This window comes from Schistocerca cancellata, chromosome 1 (genome assembly GCF_023864275.1).
Source record: "Schistocerca cancellata isolate TAMUIC-IGC-003103 chromosome 1, iqSchCanc2.1, whole genome shotgun sequence".
NCBI classification, from domain to species: domain Eukaryota; kingdom Metazoa; phylum Arthropoda; class Insecta; order Orthoptera; family Acrididae; genus Schistocerca; species Schistocerca cancellata.
The window spans coordinates 175,300,556-175,322,832 of NC_064626.1; the positions used below are offsets into that span (position 1 = coordinate 175,300,556).

The 22,277-nt window shown below is 39.3% G+C and overlaps 1 protein-coding gene across 1 annotated transcript in view; it reads left to right on the forward strand.

The window, feature by feature from the left end:
* LOC126168235 (protein rogdi) overlaps window positions 1-22,277 on the forward strand; it is a 68,319-nt gene that overhangs the window by 23,468 nt on the left and 22,574 nt on the right. Inside the window, exons 4-5 of the mRNA XM_049920540.1 lie at window positions 1,892-2,049; window positions 21,964-22,084. Coding sequence (XP_049776497.1) covers window positions 1,892-2,049; window positions 21,964-22,084 — 279 coding nt within the window. The remainder of the gene's footprint in view (window positions 1-1,891; window positions 2,050-21,963; window positions 22,085-22,277) is intronic.

The window sequence follows — 22,277 nt, forward strand, 5'->3', positions numbered from 1 at the left end:
ATAAAAATGAAAAAGCTGGCGTACTATGCTTACTTTCATTCCATAATGTCATATGGGATTATTTTTTGGGCTAATTCATCAAGCCAAGCTAAAGTTTCCTGGGCACAAAAATGTGCAGTAAGAGTTATATGTGGTGTGAACTCAAGAACATCCTGCAGAAGCCTGTTTAGGGAACTAGGAATACTAACTGCTGCTTCCCAATATATTTATTCCTTAATGAAATTTGTCATTAAAAATATATCACTGTTTCAAACCAACAGCTCAATTCATGGAGTCAATATTAGAATAAGAATAATCTTTACAAGGATTTAAAGTCACTTACTCTTGCACAAAAATGTGTGCATTATTCCGAAACACTCATTTTCAATAACTTGCCAGCAACCATAAAAAGCTTAACAACCAATGAAATTCAGTTTAAGAGAAGCCTAAAGGATTTATTGGTGGTGAACTCCTTCTACTCCATTGATGAATTTCTCAGTAGAACCAACTGATTTGTGTATATATATTTATTTCTGCACTGTTTCCGTGCAGTAATGTGTTCATTGTAAATAAGGTTGTGTGTGTGTGTGTGTGTGTGTGTGTGTGTGTGTAAGTACAGTCTAACTTCTGCACCATTTCAGTGCAATAGTGTTTGTAAAATGATTCTTTCATATAGTGTTCATTTAAAAAAAAAAGATGATCTTTCCACTTTGGACCTGTGGAAGGTACATTAGCTTATTTGTTTCATTTGTAACTATTTGTCATGTATTATTGTTTTTCTGACATGTTTTACATCATGGAGGACCTCCTCACTACAGATCAATTGGAATGAAAGTAAATCTAATCTGCTCTAAAGACACCAGATTTGTTGCTCCAATGGATGTTAAGTATTTACTAATGAAAGATGTAACAATGAGAAAAATTGTTTGAGACCACTGGTAGTAGTTTTTCTTTCACATTTGTGTTTTCATTTATCCTTCATTCGAAGACCTCCACAAAGTACAGGCTACCCCCATAAATCCATAATAAAAAGCATCTGAAATATGTCATGGAAAAAATTCTGACTATTGGTTTCATTTGAAAAACATCTAATGTTTAAAATCCTTCCCACATTCTGTCAATTGATCACCAACAGTTTAATTCAGAGTTATACAGTAGTGCATGTCACATCAAAAGGCAGCACAGTTTAGACCAGTTTTGAGCAGTATCCTTTACTAACCATTGGGTTCAATCAGTTTTAGCCTTCTCCAGACATGTTGCAGCAAAAAGCACTTAACAATAAATGCTCTTCTTACAACTGTGAACCGGTCATGCTTAAGTGACAGTGTAACTTTATTCATTTTTATCCACAGCAAGACTTCATAAGGCTTAGCAACAAGCTAGATATTTACTACTTCTGTGCTGTTGTGCATGAGCAAGCCTCACCCTATCACTCTCGTGCTGCACAGAGGTGCCTTTCAACATGTCACCTATTAAAACACTTTTTATTCGTCATTTTAATTTATTTCACTATTCTCAATTAGAAACTCAAATATTTGCCTTTTGCCTTTGATCTGAGTGTTCCTTTTCCTTTTTTTTATTTACGTCTGTGGCTGCACACAATTCCTATTGATGGACTGTCAGTTTTACTTGAGTCAATGAGGAAAGTGATGTACACAAACAGCTAGTGGTGAGTGGGATTTGATTACAGCCTCAACTCCTTTGTCCTTCAAGTTAGTGCTCCACTCGTTAGACAATGTAGACAGATATTAAGAAGGTTTATCTTCTACAGACCAATTCTTTGGCAATAAGAACTAACAACATTTTCTGAAACTAAAAAAGGTCTGTTTTATGCTGTTTGGAAATACTCATCCTATTTAACATTAATATTTCCTAATACATTTTCCTGTATAATATGTCATTTTTTCATTAGGAAATCAATCTCAGAGTTCAACGACAGCAGGTAGTGACATACCGGACGACAATTCAAGCTGAAAGTCCATGGCGATTGCAGCAGATCCAAGATGCTGGCAACCATCTGCAGCAGGCCATAGTTCATACTGAAGCTATTGATAAGGATTACATGTTCAAGTAAGCAGAATGTAAAAACTTCATAAATTTATTTTTTAAAGTGATTCTTTCAGCCCTTTCAGATCATATTTTTGACATGGAAATTTTTTGAAAAAATGTATTATATTATTTACTACTTGTTTGGAGAAGCAAATAAGTTGCTTGTGTATGAAATACTTCCAAATTCGTTTCCCTGATGAATAGTGCAGGCATAGTAACATTTAACTGCCAAGTTAGAGTTTGAATGTTCTGATCTTGCAAGTACATATTTCTGGTAGTGATAAATGTCTTACAAATCAAAATGAAAGGAAACTGACTATTGAGAATGATTATATAATATTCCATCTTACTTGCAGATTAGGTATAGATGTCAGTGCTGATTCTATTACTGCAGTACACACTAGTTCCATTATAATTGGATTTTATTGCTACAGCAGATCACTGATTTGTTGGAGTGATTGGTATGACTAAATGTGATCTTGCAATTTAAATCGTTGCAGTTTCATGATCTACAGGGCCGCTAGATCAACTATGCTATGCTGTGTATTATGAATAGAAACTTGGCAAGGTGCTCTATCACTGATATGTGTCATCTTTAGAAGAAAACTCCACAAAAATTACAGCACATATAGAAAATGGACATACTTGAGTAAACAGAACATCTAACAAAGTTGAAGTGACTGATACAGTCTCAAAGTAAATTTATTCACTTATGAAATTTTTTGTGGTTCATGGTGTGGGTTCCTGTAGTCATGTCCTAGTTCGAGAACCACGGGCAACGTATGAGTGGCCAAGTAAGTGGTCCCGACAGTCGGGATACCAGTTACTTCGGAATAAGGCTGGGCATCTCGTACATATTCTGAGTCGTGGTCACCTTTGTGCTTATACGGCAAAGACTACCAAATCCACCGGTTAGTCCCTCAGCCGTTAGGGGTAAAACCCAAAGGGACTCGGGGCAAGTAAGGCTAGCAACCTGCTTCCCTGGTACTTTAAATATGATGCTGGCAACAATCAGAGCAAAATGCCTCGGACCTTTGGAGGTGACGGAGTCCCACCTCTAACTGACAAACCAGGGACTCCTAAGATACGACTTGGCAAACAAATGGTAATGAGATGGGGAGCTATTAATATCAATGGGGGCTACTATGGGAAGAAGATAGAGCTGGCAGAGGCTGCAAGTAAGATGGGGCTGGATGTTTTAGCTGTTAGTGACATTCGGGTAAGGGGTGAGAAAGAAGAGGAAGTGGGAGAATACAAGGTCTACCAGTCAGGAGTCAAAGCAGGAATAGCACAATGGGGTGTAGGGCTTTACATCAGGAAAGAAATGGAACCCAGCATAGTTGCAATAAGGTATGTAAACGAACGACTGATGTGGATAGATTTGACAGTGGCTAGCAAGAAAATTAGGATTGTGTCGGTATATTCGCATTGTGAAGGGACAGATCAAGATAAGATGGATAGTTTTTATGAGGCACTCAGTGATGTAGTTGTTAGAGTAAAGGACAAGGACAGTGTTCTGCTCATGGGTGATTTTAACGCCAGGATTGGAAATCGAACAGAAGGGTATGAAGAGGTTATGGGTAAATTTGGAGAGGATATGGAGGCCAACAGGAACGGGAAACAACTCTTGGATTTCTGTGCCAGTATGGGCTTAGTAATCACAACTCGTTTTTTAAACATAAGAACATTCACCGGTATACTTGGGAAGGCGGGGAACCAGATCTGTCATTGACTATATAATAACAGATCAGGAATTCAGGAAGGCTGTGAGGGACACACGTGTATTCAGGGGATTCTTTGATGACACTGATCATTATTTAATCTGCAGTGAAATCTGGATTGTGAGGCCGAAAGTGCAGGAGGTCAGTTCCATATGTAGGAGGATAAGAGTGGAGAAACTTCAGGATAAGGAAATCAGGCACAAGTACATAACAGCGATCTCAGAAAGGTACCAGTTAGTTGAATGTAGTCAATTACAGTCATTGGAAAAGGAATGGACAAGGTACAGGGACACAGTACTAGAAGTGGCTAAAGAATGTCTTGGAACAGTAATGTGTAAAAGTAGGATGAAGCAAACAGCTTGGTGGAATGATACAGTCAAGGCAGCCTGTAAAAGGAAAAAGAAGGCGTATCAAAAATGGCTACATACCAGAACCCAGGTAGACAGAGAAAGTTATGTTGAAGAAAGAAACAAAGCCAAACAGATAATTGCAGCATCCAAGAAGAAATCGTGGGAAGACTTTGGAAACAGGTTGGAGACTATGGGTCAAGCTGCTGGAAAACCATTCTGGAGTGTAATTAGCAGTCTTCGAAAGGGAGGTAAGAAGGAAATGACAAGTATTTTGGACAGGTCAGGAAAACTGCTGGTGAATCCTGTGGATGCCTTGGGCAGATGGAGGGAATATTTTGAAGAGTTGCTCAATGTAGGTGAAAATGCGATCAGTAATGTTTCAGATTTCGAGGTAGAATGGGATAGGAATGATGATGGAAATAGGATCACATTTGAGGAAGTGGAAAAAATGGTCAACAGATTGCAGTGCAATAAAGCGGCTGGGGTGGATGAAATTAAGTCAGAACTCATCAAATACAGTGGAATGTCAGGTCTTAAATGGCTACACAGGATAATTGAAATGGCCTGGGAGTCGGGACAGGTTCCATCAGACTGGACAAAAGCAGTAATCACACCAATCTTTAAACATGGAAACAGAAAAGATTGTAACAACTACAGAGGTATCTCTTTAATCAGCGTTGTGGGTAAAATCTTCTCAGGTATTGTTGAAAGGAAAGTGCGAGTATTAGTTGAGGACCAATTGGATGAAAATCAGTGTGGGTTTAGGCCCCTTAGAGGGTGTCAGGACCAGATCTTTAGCTTACGGCAAATAATGGTGAAGTGTTATGAGTGGAACAGGGAATTGTATCTATGCTTTATAGATCTAGAAAACGCATATGACCGGGTCCCTAGGAGGAAGTTATTGTCTGTTCTACAAGATTATGGAATAGGAGGCAAACTTTTGCAAGCAATTAAAGGTCTTTACATAGATAGTCAGGCAGCAGTTAGAGTTGACGGTAAATTGAGTTCATGGTTCAGAGTAGTTTCAGGGGTAAGACAAGGCTGCAACTTATCTCCACTGTTGTTCATATTATTTATGGATCATATGTTGAAAACAATAGACCGGCTGGGTGAGATTAAGATATGTGAACACAAAATAAGCAGTCTTGCATATGCCGATGACTTAGTTGTGATGGCAGATTCGATTGAAAGTTTGCAAAGTAATATTTCAGAGCTAGATCAGAAATGTAAGGACTATGGTATGAAGATTATCATCTCCAAAACGAAAGTAATGTCAGTGGGAAAGAAATATAAACGGATTGAGTGCCAAATAGGAGAAACAAAGTTAGAACAGGTGGACGGTTTCAAGTACTTAGGATGCATATTCTCACAGGATGGCAACATAGTGAAAGAACTGGAAGCGAGGTGTAGCAAAGCTAATGCAGTGAGCGCTCAGCTACGATCTACTCTCTTCTGCAAGAAGGAAGTCAGTACCAAGACTAAGTTATCTGTGCACCGTTCAATCTTTCGACCAACTTTGTTGTATGGGAGCGAAAGCTGGGTGGATTCAGGCTACCTTAACAAGGTTGAGGTTACGGATGTGAAAGTAGCTAGGATGATTGCAGGTACTAGTAGATGGGAACAATGGCAGGAGGGTGTCCACAATGAGGAAATCAAAGAAAAACTGGGAATGAACTCTATAGATGTAGCAGTCAGGGCGAACAGGCTTAGATGGTGGGGTCATGTTACACGCATGGGAGAAGCAAGGTTACCCAAGAGACTCATGGATTCAGCAGTAGAGGGTAGGAGGAGTCGGGGCAGACCGAGGAGAAGGTACCCGGATTCGGTTAAGAATGATTTTGAAGTAATAGGTTTAACATCAGAAGAGGCACCAAAGTTAGCACTGAATAAGGGATCATGGAGGAACTGTATAAGGGGGGCTATGCTCCAGACTGAACGCTGAAAGGCATAATCAGTCTTAAATGATGATGTTGATGATGATGATGATGATGATGATGATGAAATTTTTTACCAACAATCATTGTTCAGAGTAACAAGATATTCACATGTACAACACAGAAAGGTGTGAAATATGCAGCTATAAAACTTTTCGTAATCAACCCACACAAATAAAATGTCTGCGACATACACAGGATGTATGTGCCTCGGAAAATCAAGGAAAACTCTGGGCGTATTTTCATCTGGAGGAAACTGGGATAAACATGAGAATTTTTTTTAATTCCAGGAAGTTTTCATTGTTTTAATTTCCAGTTAAATTTTTGTAATTTTGACTAGTAAGAATTGATACTCTAACAAATAATTTTACTTTATCCTGCTACTGCAGAGTAATATTACAGCAATAAAATGTAAACGAGAGAAAAACACCAAAATAAAACTTTAAGTTGCAAAGGGAATGCACCATTGTAACATTAAAATGCAGTGCACCCATGAGTGTCAGCCAATAGCAAAATGTGTCAAAGGCTTTAGGATGAAGATTATGCAATACTTCATAACAACAAACTGTTTTCGATGAGCGTAATGTCACAGCTGTTTACATTAGGTTGTTTTGAGCAGTTGCCAGCGAGCTCATGCACATGTGCAGTTCAGTTGGATATGAGTAGTGCCTTCTCCCACGTCTGGCTACGTGGCATGTGGCTGTTAGCTGTAGAAGCAGTAGCAGCAAGTAGCCAGATGCTACATGGAATAAATTTTCTGGCGTACCCAAGCTGGCAGATTCATGTATGCCCAGGAGTAGTCTGTGTTGTAGTAGAGAGGGTAGTCTCTATGTGACCCGTGTTTATGTTATTGATTTTGCTGTTTCCTTTTATAGCTCTCATGCCACATGAAAAAAAGCCTAATTTCTGGTCCTGGGAGCTATCAAGTGAATTAAAGTATGTGCGCATAATTATGGAAGACTAAAATATGTTCTTAGTTCTGGTCATAGAAAAATTTATTTTTTTAAGAAATTTGTGTTTCTTATTACTAACTTGTTGCAGTGCTGTATTGATGCAACATCACAGTACTGCAGAGTACAAATTAAAAAAAATATCTATGTTAAAATCACAAAGTAGTAAAATATTAGGGTACTTTGAGTTATAGTATTTAGTTTTGAAATGAATATTATGACAAGGCCTGCTTTCTTATTTTGCATTCCTTATCTGGATAGGATATGATAAAACAATTGCATCAAGTATAATAACTCCATATTTCCCCTCTGAACAACATGCCTCAGTGCCACACATGGTCACATGATACCCCATTACACATGAAATTCCAAAACAGAATTGCAACAAAAGGAATACGAGCAGAGCATACACAAAACATGGGCTTTCTACATCATCACAGGAGTGCATGCATGGTAACACTTGTTTTCTGGCACTCTCTGGCAAATCTTCAAACAAACCTATTTCGAATAGGTCTCAGAAAAATATTGTGAATTGTGGTTTGAAAAGCATTACTTTCAAAGTAAATTTCCTTTTACGCAAGATGAATTATGTTACATGTGAGAATATGCAATTAATTTCTTAAACACAGAGCATTTGACTCTCATTTAAACCTCAAAACTTTGAGGACCACCCACTTAGAAACCCTTTAGTTGCAGAAGACCACACATTTATGTCTTTATTCAAAATGTTTCTGGCACATTTGTGTGACATGTCTTAAAAGTTAAAAGACCAGTATTATATGTGAAAGCTTAGCTTTTGGTGTAGCTGTACTGTATGTATATTAATTTATACCATTAACTTTTTGTGTGTTTGCACTACGAAACAGTGATGTTGCTATAGGCTGACTACATCGCGTCTTATGCTCTGAATATCTGCTGTCAGCAACTGCCTAGATCCTCTGACGTTAACCTATGATTGACTTACAAAAACATGTCACAATCTTGATTTCAGTGCTTTGAAAACTAGTGTACCGTGTTTGGTGCAATTTGAATTTATACTTTTGTAATATGAAAATATGCAGCATACATGTTTCTGCATATCAAAGATCTTTCCAAACAGCATTTTTTTTTCTTTTCTTTTTTTTTTATTATTTGTTTCTTCAAGTGCTCAGAAGTTCTACACCAGTGTATAAAACATAAAACCTTAACCATTCAAAGGACTGATAAGTTTTACAGTTCAGAGGGGAAGTGTACTGTCACTTAACATAGAGAAAGTATATTTTTATCCAAGAAATCTGCAAAAAATCCAGGAATTCTTTTTCTTTGTCCACATATAAACCCTCCGTGCAGAAAAAGTGATTTCAAATGCAGATTACAGATGTTTCTCCTTAACAATTCATTTTATATCATTGAGGGGTTCTGGAATAGATAGTCATTTTTAGAGGAAAAAGAATGGAAAGGACCAGCATGGAGACATTGATGCTCTCATTATGGGAATGTGGAGTTAATAAATGATTTTATTTTGTGCAGCTGAAAATCTGAGACTGACAAACTCATACATAAACTGCAATTTAGGGGTGAGCTTATCAACAACCTGCATATTTTTGTTTTCTATCTGGCACATTGCATTAGACATGTTGCTGATGAGAGGTGTAAGCTTCACAAGCTTGGAGAAACAAAATATTGAAACTGCAGGGGGAAAATCAGGGAAAAGGAGAAGAGCCAGAAGTCTTTTTATATCACAGTATATATTAAATGTGATCAAAAGGAAAATTCACTTTAAAAATTACAAGGAGATAACAGTATGCTGCTTTGTCAGTGCATACCTTCAGGAGGCAGAACTTTAAGTACTGCAGATAAATATGTATGTAATCACAAAGAAAATGTTCTAACTTTTAAAACTACTAGTCCCTTCTTTGGGTCAGTTGGAGAGGGTGCAGTATTAGTTGGAGGCAACTTTAACCTCCCGAGTATAGACTGGCATGCTTATGGATTCGTTGTGGGAGGTACAGAAAGACATTCATGCAAAATACTTTTGAACACATTTTCTGGTAGCTGTATTGAACAGCTAGCTAAGCAGCCCACACACAATGGAAATATTTTAGGCCTTATAGCTACGAGTACGCTGGATCTTATCGACAGTGTCAGCATAGGAACGGGGATTAGCAATCATTACGTCACTATAGCAACTATGGTTACAAAAGTTAATAAATCAGTCCAGAAGGCTAGGAGAGTGTTTGTGCTAGATAGAGCAGATAAGCAGTTGTTAGCATCTCACTTAGGCCATTAACTGACATCACTTAGTGCCAGTAAGATGGACATACAGAGCAATTAAGGGCACAGTAAGATGGATGTAGAGAGGAATTATGGGCAAAGTTTAAGCAGATTGTGGTCTTGAGATTTGTGTGTCTAGTAAGTGGGTAAGGGATAGAAAAGACCCTCCATGGTTTAATAACAAAGTTCGTAAGATGCTGAGATAGCAGAGGCTGTTGCACTCATTGTTCGAAAAAGAACACACAAATAATGACAAGCAAAGGTTAGTAGAGCTTCATGTGGCCATGAAAAAGTCTATGCGCAAAGTGTACAACTACTACCACCGTCATACCTTAGCAAAAGATCTGGCAGGTAACCTGAGAAAAATCTGGTCATATGTAAAATTGCTAAGCGGGCCTAAGGCTTCCATTCGGTCCCTTGTTGATCAATCGGGTGTGGCTGTTGAAGATAACAAAACAAAAGCCAAAGTTTTAAATTTCATGTTCAAGAAATCATTCTCACAGGAGAATCGTACAAACATACCATCATTTGACCACTGGACAGACTCCCATATGGACAACATATTAATAAGCATCCCTGGTGTAGAGAAACAGCTGAAAGACTTGAAAGCAAATAAATCATTAGTTCTGGATGGAATCCCAAATCGGATTTACAAAGAGTCTTTTATGGCATTGGCCCCTTACTTAGCTTGCATTTTTTGTGAATCTTATCACCCAGCACAAAGTTCTAAGTGACTGGAAAAAAGCACAGTTGACTCCTGTATGTAAGAAGGGTAAAAGAATGGATCCAAAAAATTACAGACCAATATCCTTAACTTCAGTTTGCTGCAAAATCCGTGAACATATTCTCAGTTTGATAATAATAAACTTTCTTGAGACTGAGAAGCTTATGTCCATGAATCAGCATAGTTTTAGCTTGCAAAATTCAGCTTGCCCTTTTCTCATGTGATATACTGTGAACTATGGATGAAGGGCAACAGGCTGGTTCCATATTTCTAAATTTTCGGAAAGCATTTGACATGGTGCCCTGTTGCAGGCTCTTGACGAAGGTATGCGCATGTGGAGTAAGTTCATAGATATGTGAGTGGCTCGAAGACTTCTTATGTAATAGAACCCAGTATGGTGTCCTCAATGGCGAACGTTCATCAGAGACGAGGGTGTCGTCAGGCGTGCCCCGGATTGCTGCTGTTCTCTGTATACATAAATGATTTGGTGGACAATGTGCGCAGCAATCTGCATATGTTTGTTGTTGATGCTGTGATGTACAGTAAGGTGTCGAAGTTGAGTGACTGTAGGAAGATACAAGACAACTGAGACAAAATTTCTAGTTGGGTTGACGAATGGCAGCTACCTTTAAATGTGGAAAAATGTAATTTAATGTGAATGTGTAGGAAGAATGATCCTGTAATGTTCGCATACAGTATTCGTAGTGTCCTGCTTGACACAGTGAACTCATTTAAATATCTGGGCATAATGTTGCAAAGTGATATGAAATGGAACGAACGTGTGAAAACTGTGGTAGCAGAAGTGAATGGTCAATTTTGGTTTATTTGGAGAATTTCACATGTAAAGGAGACCCCATATCCTATTCTTGAGTACTACACAAGTGTATGGAATCCGTGCCAGGTTGGATTGAAGGAAGACATTGAACCACTTCAGAGGTGGTCTGCTAAATTTGTTACTGGTATGTTTGTACAACATAATGAGGTCAATAGCACAAGTAATTGGTGAAGGAAAGATGAAAGCTATGGTGTTTACAGATGATCTGATGATTTGGGGGAATGAGGAGGAGGAAGTAAAAGAGCAGTTAGACATATAGGAACAAACAGTACAAGAATATAGGATGAAATGTAATATAAATAAGAGTGAGATGATTATCACAACAATAACGAAGGAGAGAGGAACAACTGGAATAACAATTGGTGGGGAAGAGTTGAGGAAAGTGGAGAGTTTCGAGTACATAGGAAGCTTGATACAGGAAGATGGAAAAAATAACAGAGAAATAAACGAACGGGGGAAAAAGCAAAAGCATATCGGAAGAGTGTTAGAAGCCTGATATGGAGCAAAGATCTAACACAAATCAGTAAAAAGGTTATATATGCTATGTCCTGATCCTGACATGTGCATCTGAAACCTGGGTTATGAAAGGAAGAGGGGAAAAGCCAAGTGCCAGCTAGTGAGATGAAATTCTTGGGGGAACAATATTGGAGTAACAAAGATAGACAGGTTAAGAAATGAGAGGATCAGAGAGTTACTGAAGGTGGAACCATTACAGAAGGAGATAGAGAAATCAAGGCTGAGATGGTATGGGCATGTTAAACAAATGGAGGAGAACATGATACCCAGCAGGATACACGAGATGAAACTGGAAGGAAAGAGACCAAGAGGACGACCGAGAGACAGGTGGCTGAAAGGAGTGGAGGAATGCATCCAGAAGAAAGGAGAAGACTGGACTAAGGTGAAGACAGAGAGATGGTGGCAAGACAGAAGATGATGGAGAGGCTTATGTTCCAAACAGACCTGGCCAGAGGTTGGAAACTGTTGTTGATGACGATGATAATGATGATGTTGTTTGAACAACACATAAGTGTTATGGAGATGCTCCGAGAACTCAAATGAGAATCCCGGAGGGAAGGCAATGTTCTTTTCAAGGAACACTTTTGAGAAAATTTAGATAGCTGACTGCCGAACTATTCTACTGCTGCCAACAAACATTGCGCGTAAGGACTGCGAAAATAAGATATGATAAATTAGGGCTCATGTGGAGGCATATAGACAGTCATTTTTCCCTTGCTCTATTTGCGAGTGGAACAGGGAAGAGAATGACTATTAGTGATACATGGTACCCTCTGCCACGCCCCATACAGTAGCTTGTGGAGTATCTATGTAGATGTAGATGGGAGCTGTATTTATTGGGAGGTGAGAGGAGAGCAGTACCGTGCCATTGAGTTTTGTTTGTTGTCAAGATTTGTGGTGTATTTATATAGAGGAAAGCTTTGGAGAGGTTGTTGGTAAAGGTGTTGGAGGGGGGACGTGATGGAAGAATTGATGTGTTTATCACGGATATCTTGGGAAGGGAGTGTTTAAGATGGCAGGGATAGCAACTGTCTAAGTGGATGCTGTGTATTGTCAAACTTTGCTAAGACCGTTTAAGGGATCACGTTATTGACAGCCTCTTATTAGCAGAAGATTACGTCTTCTGAGCATGGAAACATTGCAGCATTGACATATGATCATTCTCCATCCATCGTTATTTCATCGTGCTCACCATCCCTCCTGCACATTGTTCAGTGTGAAGTGCTCGATGATCTACATTACAGTGACCACTTATTGATCTGGATACATCTACCAGAGAGCAATCTCCGAAAGACGAGGTTTCAGAATGACAAACTGGATGCTGTAAAGCCAGCTTGCTGTGATGAGAATGCCGAAATATGCCAGTTATATGGGTGTCCATGAGGAGGATTTCAAGCAGATGTGCAAGGGACCTATTTACTGCTGTACGATGAATTGTATTGTCTAGATCAGCAAAGCAGACTTGCCCAGTGTATGATAGAGCATTTAACATGCCTAAGGATTACCCCAAGCCACGGTCCAGTTTTCTATCAGTATTGAGCTCTTACAAAGAGAGTTTGTTTTCACTTTGATTCTACCAGTAATGTTTACAGCTGTCCTTTATCAAGTAGGAATAAACACTGTCCGTTTGCACTTTGTATATTACCAGGTCATGACAGCATTCATTGCAATATCTGGCATTACCTTAAAGAAACATTGCAAGAATACTCAGTCAATATTGTTGATGAATAATTCAACCAGCCACGAATATATTCAAAATGCTTTTTTCCAATACCATGACTGGTTTTGGGCTACCGTGATCATCTTCAGATGGCTAACATTTCCAATTAAATTGATGTTTTGGACAGCAGCATGTCTTCTGCTTATACAGTGTGCAAGAACATTTGAATATTTAGTGCCACTTTATATGTAGTTTCAGTAATAAAAACATGATAATGCCACTGCATTTATTTAGATATAAGGTGAAACAGTTGTATACATTTTCGTTTGTTCCAGTGGATGATGATTTGTTTTGTTTTGGTTTGTCAGGTTTTCCAGGTTCAGGTAGAAGCTGTGCTGTGAATAGTGCACACAAAGTAAATAAATAGCAATGGCACTCTTCATAATATTCTTAATGATAGTGTTGCACTTCACACATGTACTTTATACTCAATGCTTTTACACTCCTGGAAATTGAAATAAGAACACCGTGAATTCATTGTCCCAGGAAGGGGAAACTTTATTGACACATTCCTGGGGTCAGATACATCACATGATCACACTGACAGAACCACAGGCACATAGACACAGGCAACAGAGCATGCACAATGTCGGCACTAGTACAGTGTATATCCACCTTTCGCAGCAATGCAGGCTGCTATTCTCCCATGGAGACGATCGTAGAGATGCTGGATGTAGTCCTGTGGAACGGCTTGCCATGCCATTTCCACCTGGCGCCTCAGTTGGACCAGCGTTCGTGCTGGACGTGCAGACCGCGTGAGACGACGCTTCATCCAGTCCCAAACATGCTCAATGGGGGACAGATCCGGAGATCTTGCTGGCCAGGGTAGTTGACTTACACCTTCTAGAGCACGTTGGGTGGCATGGGATACATGCGGACGTGCATTGTCCTGTTGGAACAGCAAGTTCCTTTGCCGGCGTAGGAATGGTAGAACGATGGGTTCGATGACGGTTTGGATGTACCGTGCACTATTCAGTGTCCCCTCGACGATCACCAGTGGTGTACGGCCAGTGTAGGAGATCGCTCCCCACACCATGATGCCGGGTGTTGGCCCTGTGTGCCTCGGCCGTATGCAGTCCTGATTGTGGCGCTCACCTGCACAGCGCCAAACACGCATACGACCATCATTGGCACCAAGGCAGAAGCGACTCTCATCGCTGAAGACGACACGTCTCCATTCGTCCCTCCATTCACGCCTGTCGCAACACCACTGGAGGCGGGCTGCACGATGTTGGGGCATGAGCGGAAGACGGCCTAACGGTGTGCGGGACCGTAGCCCAGCTTCATGGAGACGGTTGCGAATGGTCCTCGCCGATACCCCAGGAGCAACAGTGTCCCTAATTTGCTGGGAAGTGGCGGTGCGGTCCCCTATGGCACTGCGTAGGATCCTACGGTCTTGGCGTGCATCCGTGCGTCGCTGCGGTCCGGTCCCAGGTCAACGGGCACGTGCACCTTCCGCCGACCACTGGCGACAACATCGATGTACTGTGGAGACCTCACGCCCCACGTGTTGAGCAATTCGGCGGTACGTCCACCCGGCCTCCCGCATGCCCACTATACGCCCTCGCTCAAAGTCCGTCAACTGCACATACGGTTCACGTCCACGCTGTCACGGCATGCTACCAGTGTTAAAGACTGCGATGGAGCTCCGTATGCCACGGCAAACTGGCTGACACTGACGGCGGCGGTGCACAAATGCTGCGCAGCTAGCGCCATTCGACGGCCAACACCGCGGTTCCTGGTGTGTCTGCTGTGCCGTGCGTGTGATCATTGCTTGTACAGCCCTCTCGCAGTGTCCGGAGCAAGTATGGTGGGTCTGACACACCGGTGTTAATGTGTTCTTTTTTTCCATTTCCAGGAGTGTATTTGCAACGTAAAGAGTATCCTTTAAGCAAAGACATGGAGATATAATTCAGTTCCTATTGGATATAAATGTAAACTAAGCAAAGTACATGTATGGGATGTGCAACATATTAGCAACAGAAAAATGCTTGAACTCTAAGAATGATCTTATTATTACAGGACTATATGTCAAGTTGTTTTCAGTAAGTGTTTTTTTAACAACTAGCAGCAGATATTTTAATGAGATATTATAAAGCCATCAGATTGCATAATGCTAGGAAACCTGGAAATGGTTCCTAATTGTTAAATATCTGTCTCCTCACTCTCTCTGTCACTCTCTTCCTCCCCAATCTCTCTGTTTATCTCCCTCCCCCTCTCTCTGTGGTTCTCCTTCCTCCTTTCTCCACCCATCTCATCCTTCCCCCTCTCCCATCCCTGTCTCTCTTTTTCTCTGACTACTTTGAGCGTAGTTTATTGGTATAGCAAACAAAACCTTGATTGGGAGTTGAAGTTACTTAGAATGAATGGGGTAATTGGTTGGGATCATTGGTATATGGGGTGCGAGAGAGACCTCTCCGATTGCTGGATCTGTGAGGATAGTATCTTCAGTGACAGTACTTCGCATGGTTTCAATCTGTGAATGCATAGGATTACAATGTTTTGTATGTTTTAGATTCCACAGTAGTATTCTAATCATAAGCCGATAAGTCATAAATACAGCTTCCCTGTTTTCTGTTAAAACTGACTGCAAGGAATAAAATGAAAAAGCACATTGTTGTGTATGCATATTTTGTTTAAAATTTATATATAAGGAGGAAGAATATATGTAGGAGAAACAATTTGTCTAATGGTTTTAATGCCCTGATGTCGTAGTTCAAATTGACTACAAGAAATAAAACTAAACCACACTATTTTCACAGCACATTTTCTTTCTCACAGTCAGCTACAATGGAAAACCTGTAATTGTTGTTTTAAAAGATATATGGGCTTTGTACATGTATGTGAATATTTACTAGTGTGTCGTGCAAAAATTTGATGAAAATTAATCAGTAACTTTTTTAGTTTTTTGTTAACACCATTTGTCTAATATAGCTTACATATAGTAGTATGTTACATTTATTAAAAAATATGCAATCTGCTGCTGACTAAATTTTATTAGTGTGTCATGTGAAAATTTGAAATAAATCGGTCAAGTGCTTGTTGAGCCTTTTGGTAACAATGTTGAACCTCAACTTGCTTTTATATAGTACCAGGTGTACAACTTCGCTTCCACTATTTGCTGATAGGTGGCGACAACGGTAAGAATCGATTGAAAGAAACAGAACGCAGATGTCAGGCAGTTAGCTTGGTCCTTGGTCAACATAACCTCATTCAAACATTAGTCAATTTTTGTCTGCATCATAAAGTTGTTCTTGATTGAAAATGTCAGTTTATGAGCCTAATTCTCGTCTTTTGCGGGAGGTGTTACTGTTTTGTTTCAGTATGAAGAAAACAGCAGCTAAGTCTCATTAAATGCTCTCAAGTACGTGTGGTAAGAACGCTATTAGTGAAAGAATGTGTCGCAAGTGGTTTCAACGCTTCAAGAATGGTGATTGTAATGTCATAGACCGGCATGGTGGTGGAAGGGAGAATGTGTTCGAAGATGTAGAATTGGAGACATTGCTGAGTGAAGACTCATGTCAAACTCAAGAAGAATTGGCATGATTAGTGGGAGTGACACAGCAAGCCATTTCAAAATGTCTCAAGGCTATGGGCATTATTCAGAAAGAAAGAACTTGGGTCCTGTGTAAGCTGAATCCAAGAGACATTGAACGGTGTTTGTGAACAGCTGCTTCAGAGGCAAAAACGGATGGGATTTCTGCATCGCATTGTGACCGGGGACAAAAAATGGGTTCATTACGATAGCTCTAAATGGAAAAAAAACGTGGGGATATCCCGGTCATGCTTCCACGTCAATGGCCAACGAATATTCACGCCTCCAAGATTGTGCTCTACATTTGGTGGGACCAGCTTGGTGTCGTGTACTATGGCATGTTAAAACCAAGTGAAACAATCACAGGTGCTTGTTATCGAACCCAATTAATGTGTTTGAGCAGAGCATTAAAAGACTAACGGACGCCATACAGCGAGAGGCACGATAAAGTGGTTTTGCAGCATGACAACGCTCGACCCTATGTTGCAAAAGAGACCAAAACACACTTGCAAACATTAAAACCAGAAGTCCCTCAACACCTGCCATATTCTGCAGACATTGCTCTTTCTGACTATCACCTGTTTAGATCAATGGCACATGGCCTGGCTTACCAACACTTCCGACATCATGAAGTAGTCACAGATTGGATCAATTCGTGGATTGCTTCAAAAGAACAGTAATTTTTTTGACGCAGGCTTTGTACACTGCCTGAAAGATGGGAGAAGGTGGTAGCCAGCAATAGAAAATACTTTGAATGATACATGTGTAACCAATTTGTTTCATTAAAGCCTCAAATATTGGGGAAAAAACAGCGGAAGCAGAGTTGTACACCTTGTAGTGTAGGTAAATTAGACATACATGTACACAAATTTATATGTACAGAACTTTTGATGGTGTTAACAGTTTATAAGTTACTCGATAACAGTACAGAATTAAAAAGATGAAGCTTGGGATTGAGGATACACATTTGCTCAACATTAGAGTTATGTAACTTTATACTGCCATCATTAACAGGTTTATTTGGAATATAAATATATGCAAATTACATTGTGTTAAGTTTTTGAAAGTGTTAAAAATTAAAGATTTTTGTTAAGCTATGGTGAGTGTTGACTTTGGTGCCTGTAACTCTTCATCTACAGGAGTTGTTAGGATGTTACATAGCACAGGTGTTCTTCTATTGCAGTGTGGGAATTCTTGTACAGGTTTCTGTTTGTTGGATATCCATGTTGTGTTTTTGTGTGCACAGCCCAAGAAAGTTATATAAAAATTGTGTGTTAGCAATCTCCAGTTGCTCATTTAGAATGTATTCAGGTGAACTGAAGGTGTGAAATATATTTCTGGTTCTTCTATGATGTCCATGTAATTGCATTTGTTAGTGCTGCGTAATATGTACATATTAACTTCAATGTTAGGAACAGTGTGGCTATTGAGTGGCTATTGCAGATTTATTCTAACTTACTAGGCTAAAAGGCATCCATGTGTTCAAGGTATCTTACATTAAAGCTTCTGCATGTCTGGTCAGAATAAAAGCTTAATCAATTGTCACAATATTGTAAATTCCTGATTTTTCAAGGCGTGGGCTGGTAGTTTTGGTGCTATGGATCATGTTAATGTTGCACCATGTTATTTATGTCGAAGTTTACTTGAACATGTGTCCCTTTGAAAAGATTTGCTACTTGGCATGATATTATACCTAGGAATGGAATGTGTGCAATATATATTTTTTTCTGGTGGTTGTGAATTTACTGCAGGTAATTTTCTATTTTAATTTTATTGTATAGGTGGTGAATTATTTGTGGATTGCAGCCATTATTTTCCACTGCTGTTTGGATAATATTGATTTATTTCTCCTTGGAAGATGAAGTAAGGGAAATCTTATGTACAAAGCTTAACATGGATCTGAAATAACCATTTTGTGTTGTGTACGGTGGCATGAATTACAACAGTTTGGAAAGGGTAGATAACTCACCACTTAGAGGATGTACTGACTTGCAGACAGGCACAGTAGTGAAAATGACTACTAAAATCTAAGGTTTTAGGCAAGGTCCTTCTCCAGAAATAGAAACACACACACACACACACACACACACACTCTCTCTCTCTCTCTCTCTCTCTCTCTCTCTGTGTGTGTGGGCACTGGAGTCTAAGCTCTAGTGCCCAGAGACAGTGGCTCTGTGTGTGTGTGTGTGTGTGTGTGTGTGTGTGTGTGTGTGTGTTCCAGCACCTGGAGACAGTGGCCGTAAGTATGTGAGTTGTGTGTGGCATGAAAAATTAATTGTAAATTACATTCGTGGTGGTGGTGGTGGTGGTGGTGGTGGTGGTGGATGTGGTAGGGGTAGGGGTAGGTGGTGGGGGGGAGGGAGGGGGAGGTTGCTTTCTATGATTTGACAAGCATAGTTTTCATACATTTTTATTCTAGTATCAAATTCAACATCTTCCAATATTTTTAATTTCATTTTTGAAACAGCAGTACCCCAGCTTCTGGAGAAAAGCTGAATTAATTCCTCTCATAAAAATAAGGAAGTATTGTACATACCCCAGTATGTACAATAGTGTTGTCCTCACCAGCTGTATATGGAAGACATTTAGTACAAGGCCAACTACCTCATCTGGATGTTAGAATCAAGGTTACTGTTTAGTGTGGGCTTAAGAGATATCACTCTACCTTTGATAACCTGGGTCTGCTGGACACAGCTATACAGCACACTTTTCTGTGCAAGCACTTTTTAATTGTTATCTTCTTGTACCTAGAGAAGAGCTATGGTATTACATTAGATGCAAAATATGCTCAACCACCTTTCATGTATGTGGGTTATAAGGATGACTTCTAAAAGTTTAAAATCTGGTGATTCATTGGGGTTCCTGGAGCCTCAGATTCAGTGCTGACAAACTTTGCTGTCTTTATCTACATATGGATGCAATAAAACTACTTTTCTGCATCCCTGACACCTTTTACATAGGTACCTACTGTACCACACCTTCCATATTTGATTTGAGAGGAGATTTCTATTAATTCTGGTTGATCAGTGTGTATAGAACCATGCTTCATAACAAAACCTTATTTGTATGGTGATGGGCACATCTAAAATTTGAATAGTGTTGTGTTTGATGTTCATGAGTACTAATATTTATAAATGTGCATAATTGGAGTGTGCCAATACTGTATTCACTATATACATATTTTATTTAAATACTCTTGACTTTGGTTTATAGAATGCTCACCTTGATGATCAGCTTGCATGTAGTGGCAGCTATGACAATGTTCTTAAATGATTATATGAGACTATGACTCAGACCATTACCTTGCACTAAATATCAACTACCAATTGATCGAAAACCAGAAAGTATTCATATTACAGTTATATATGAACATCCGAGTACCTGACCATTGCCTTTTGAGTCAAGTTTTGAGAATTACATGAAAAGAAACAGCTGTAAAGTCTTAAGCCAACATTGTATTCTTATATAATCATCAAATTTTATGATGTACTTGGGAGTTCTCACCACTCTTTGTAATTCTTATTGTAAATATTTTGTCTTTGTTGAATTTATTGTAAGAGAGTGAAAGTTTGAAAGCTCTTGAGCAAAAATCTAGTGATTCTGTAAAATTCATTGTTATTCACTAATGTCATCATTACTGGTATCCTTGGAGGTATCAACATTGGCAACAAATTCATTTCCTCTTTCCCCGTCATGCTCGATGTTGTTCACTAACTTTTAGAGTATTTTAAATACAGCACTTCTTGAGTGGTTTTACAATCATTGGTGCTTCGATGATTTTTGAGGCAACTGAAAGCCAGTGAGCAGTAATACGGAGTGCAGCACACTTAGTTTTTCATGTTGTAGTTAGTTCACAGTTTGCTTCACAAAACCATTTTTCGTACTGTTCATGAACATAACCTTTGAAACGTTTATTTATACTTACATCTGGGGGCTATAACACAGAAGTTATTCCTTCAGGAATAATTACAAGGTACTGGCTAGGCCATGGATCTTCTTTTTGTCATTGTAACTGAGATGACTATGAATTGCGTCAAGACAAAACATTAGCGGTAGTTTTGATAGCCCACAGACCTTTTGTAGGTTTTGAACAATGGCGTCATAAGGGAAGAGTTTTGCATTTTTAGGGATCTCGGGGCTCTTTTTTTGCTTGAAGATTAAGAAAGGGGAAAGCTTGCACCCATCTGTTGTGATTGTCATCATTACAGGTATGCACTGTTTTTCACTCCCTGATATTTTGATGGTGACTTCTTTTGCTGCTCCCTTCTTGTCAATTGTGTAATTAAGTGGCATATCAAACCAAACTGACTTCTCAACAGCATTGACTGTTTGGCTCATTGAAAAGTTATTCTATTTCTGAAGTGTGATGACATAATGATGCAATTCATGAAGTTTTTTCTTAAAATCCTGTGGAAGTTTCTGGCATATTGTTGTCTGGTTTTATAGAAATAAGCCCACCTGTTTCATTAAGCAATCAACCCATCCACAGCTAGCCTTAATCTCTTGCGTCAGAATATTAAGAACTGCAGCCACCTCTTTTGCTTTGTTTTGTATGGTGTCGCTAATCACAGATTGCCCATTCTTCCTCCTTTCAGGGATGTATTCCAAAACTTTTATTTCAACAGGATATCTTCTTTTGCAAGGGCCAGTGAATTTCTGTCTAGTAGGGATAGTTACAAATAATCCAAATTTCTGTTTCTCCATAAGCGAATATTACTGTTAATTACTTCGAACCCTTGGCCTGCCCTCCTGTTACCATATTTTTCAGCACAAGGAATTATTTTACATTTGGAAAGAAGAATCATACAATATTCTTTCCTGCGTGCCTTCCATTTCGCAATTACCTTGTGCAAACACACTACATAGTTGTTGGTCAAAAATAATGTAACGAAGTTGAGAACTAAGCAGTGCATTGTGACATAAGGAACACTACCTAAATTTCAGTAATATTGCCAATGAATGATGGATTCAAGTTTATACTTAAATGTAATGCACCATCGAATCGTATGTGTGCTGCAATTTTGAATATTGCATATGGTAAAAAAAGTGCACGTTAGATTTTTTTAAACACAGTGTCAAATTCAACTTTGTTGCTCACACTTAAAAATAAATAAATAAATAAAGAGGCTATCATAAATAGGTTTTCAAGACCAAGAATGATTCAGAGCTACTGGGTCACTGTGTTAATAAATTGCAGTTGAAAGCATTAAATAATTAAGTTAATACATTCGGTGTTTTCTTTAAATCTGTAACTGACATTCATGGTTGAGATGTTTACTAGGAAACCTCTTTTCTTAAACCAAACTGCAACATATCTTCCTCTACCAATCAGTTATGGTTTCTCCCACTAGTATGTAGTTTAACATGTCTGTAATAGCCATTTAAAATGCTCAACAGGTCATCAGAAGAAGTACTTTATATATTGGGCAACATACTGGGAGCCTTGCAACGTGCCCGTACCAGTCTCATAGTGCCTCGTAAGAAGACTATTGATGACCTCATGAGAAGCAGGAATATGGTAAGTGTGAAGTGTGTGCATGCCAAAGTGTAGTATGTATCCTAAGCCATAAACATTGCAGCAAACCATCTGCTGCAGAGTGAAAGACAGCCCTATCCATTACGCTGTGCTGTGTCACATGCTTTCACCCAAATGTTCTAACAGGAATGCAGGAAAGCTTTTGTGGAGTTTGGAAGATGGGAGTTGTGTACCG